Here is a 1,457-nt window from a genome sequence, read left to right as displayed (position 1 = left end):
TGTTAATAGTGTTCATCGTCTGTTTTATTACGTCTTAAATTGATTTTTCCCTACATTTCTGCCATATGTACATTAACTGACAGTCACCACTGATAAGCTACCACTAAATATTGTAGAAACTTAATTTGCTGTAAAGTTGCTTTGCAATGATTGGTATGGTGAAAAGTGCTGTACAAATAAACTTGACTTGACTATTTAGCACCCAAACTCTGGAATAACCTACCTAACATTGCTCGGGAGGCAGACACACTCTTGCAGTTTAAATCTAGATTAAAGACCCATCTATTTAACCTGGCTTACACATAACACACTAACACGCTTCTAATATTCAAATCCGTTAAAGGATTTTTAGGCTGCATTAATTAGGTCAACCGGAACCGGGAAAACTTCTCATAACACCCAAGGTACTTGCTACATTGTTAGAAGAATGGCATCTACGCTAATATTAGTCTGTTTCTCTCTTATTCCGAGGTCACCGTAGCCACCAGATCCAGTCTGTATCCAGATCAGATGGTCACTGCAGTCACCCGGATCCAGTACGTATTTGCAAAGATACTATTTAAACTAAAGCTGGATGATGACATCACTGAATTCAATGATGAACTGTCTTTAACTGAAAAATTAGTGTTTACTGTTGCCATTTTGCATTATTGACACACTATTTTCCTAATTAATGCTGTTCAGTTGCTTTGACACAATCTGTATCGTTAAAAGCGCTATATAAATAAAGGTGACTTGACTTGACTTGACAAAAATATTTCACAAGATTACTGTTTTTGCTGTAAATAAATGAAGCCTTGGTGAGCAGAAGAGACTTCTTTTAAAAACATTTTTAAAAATCTTACCATCCAAAAACGTTTGACCGGTAGTGTACATTTTGTGTTTTAGTGAGTGTGAGGATATTTGTAAGTACAATAGTCAAGTTTACCTGAGCAAAGTTTTCCTCCCTCACCTCCTCAGGTGGGTCATCAGGTGGGAATCTCTCACTGAGAGCAGACGGCTCTGAGGACTGATGTTCTCCTTCCCCTGCAACAGGTACCTTCTGGGACTTGTGCTTGTTCCAGTCCAAGGGGACAGGACGACAACCAGGCTCCACATACTGCAGTCCAAACCTTTCTTTGGTGTCTGTCTGTGAAACAAGTAAGGCCACAGGGCGCTGAAAATCCCAGGGAGCCACTCCAATCATGCCCTGCGCTTGGAAAAGTTCTGTGGATACCTGAGTGCCTGTGACCCATCTCGCCTGATGGAAATGGAACCCCTCCTGCTGAGAGGTGCCTCTCACAGGGATCCACACGGGTAAAGCAGCTGCCTTCACAGGGTTCAGCTAGACCGTTCCACCATGCCTATAGAGGATCCCCTCTGTAACCCCTGGGTCACTCAGGCAGCCTCTGAGGATGTGGACTCGCTGAATCCTCCACACCTTCAATGTGGTTTGAACAGTGGCACACCATCAGGAT

General features: G+C 42.6%; 1 protein-coding gene across 1 annotated transcript in view; it reads right to left on the bottom strand.

The window, feature by feature from the left end:
• LOC107559199 (uncharacterized) overlaps positions 1-1,186 on the bottom strand; it is a 16,192-nt gene extending 15,006 nt beyond the window's left edge. The window contains exon 1 of the mRNA XM_016242955.1: positions 929-1,186. Within this exon, the coding sequence (XP_016098441.1) occupies positions 929-1,186 (258 nt within the window). The remainder of the gene's footprint in view (positions 1-928) is intronic.
• Positions 1,187-1,457: the final 271 nt, after the last annotated feature.

Source organism: Sinocyclocheilus grahami, unplaced genomic scaffold, assembly GCF_001515645.1.
Source record: "Sinocyclocheilus grahami isolate Dianchi unplaced genomic scaffold, SAMN03320097.WGS_v1.1 scaffold678.1, whole genome shotgun sequence".
Taxonomy (NCBI): Eukaryota; Metazoa; Chordata; class Actinopteri; order Cypriniformes; family Cyprinidae; genus Sinocyclocheilus; species Sinocyclocheilus grahami.
This window is presented reverse-complemented; position numbering and strand designations above follow the sequence as displayed.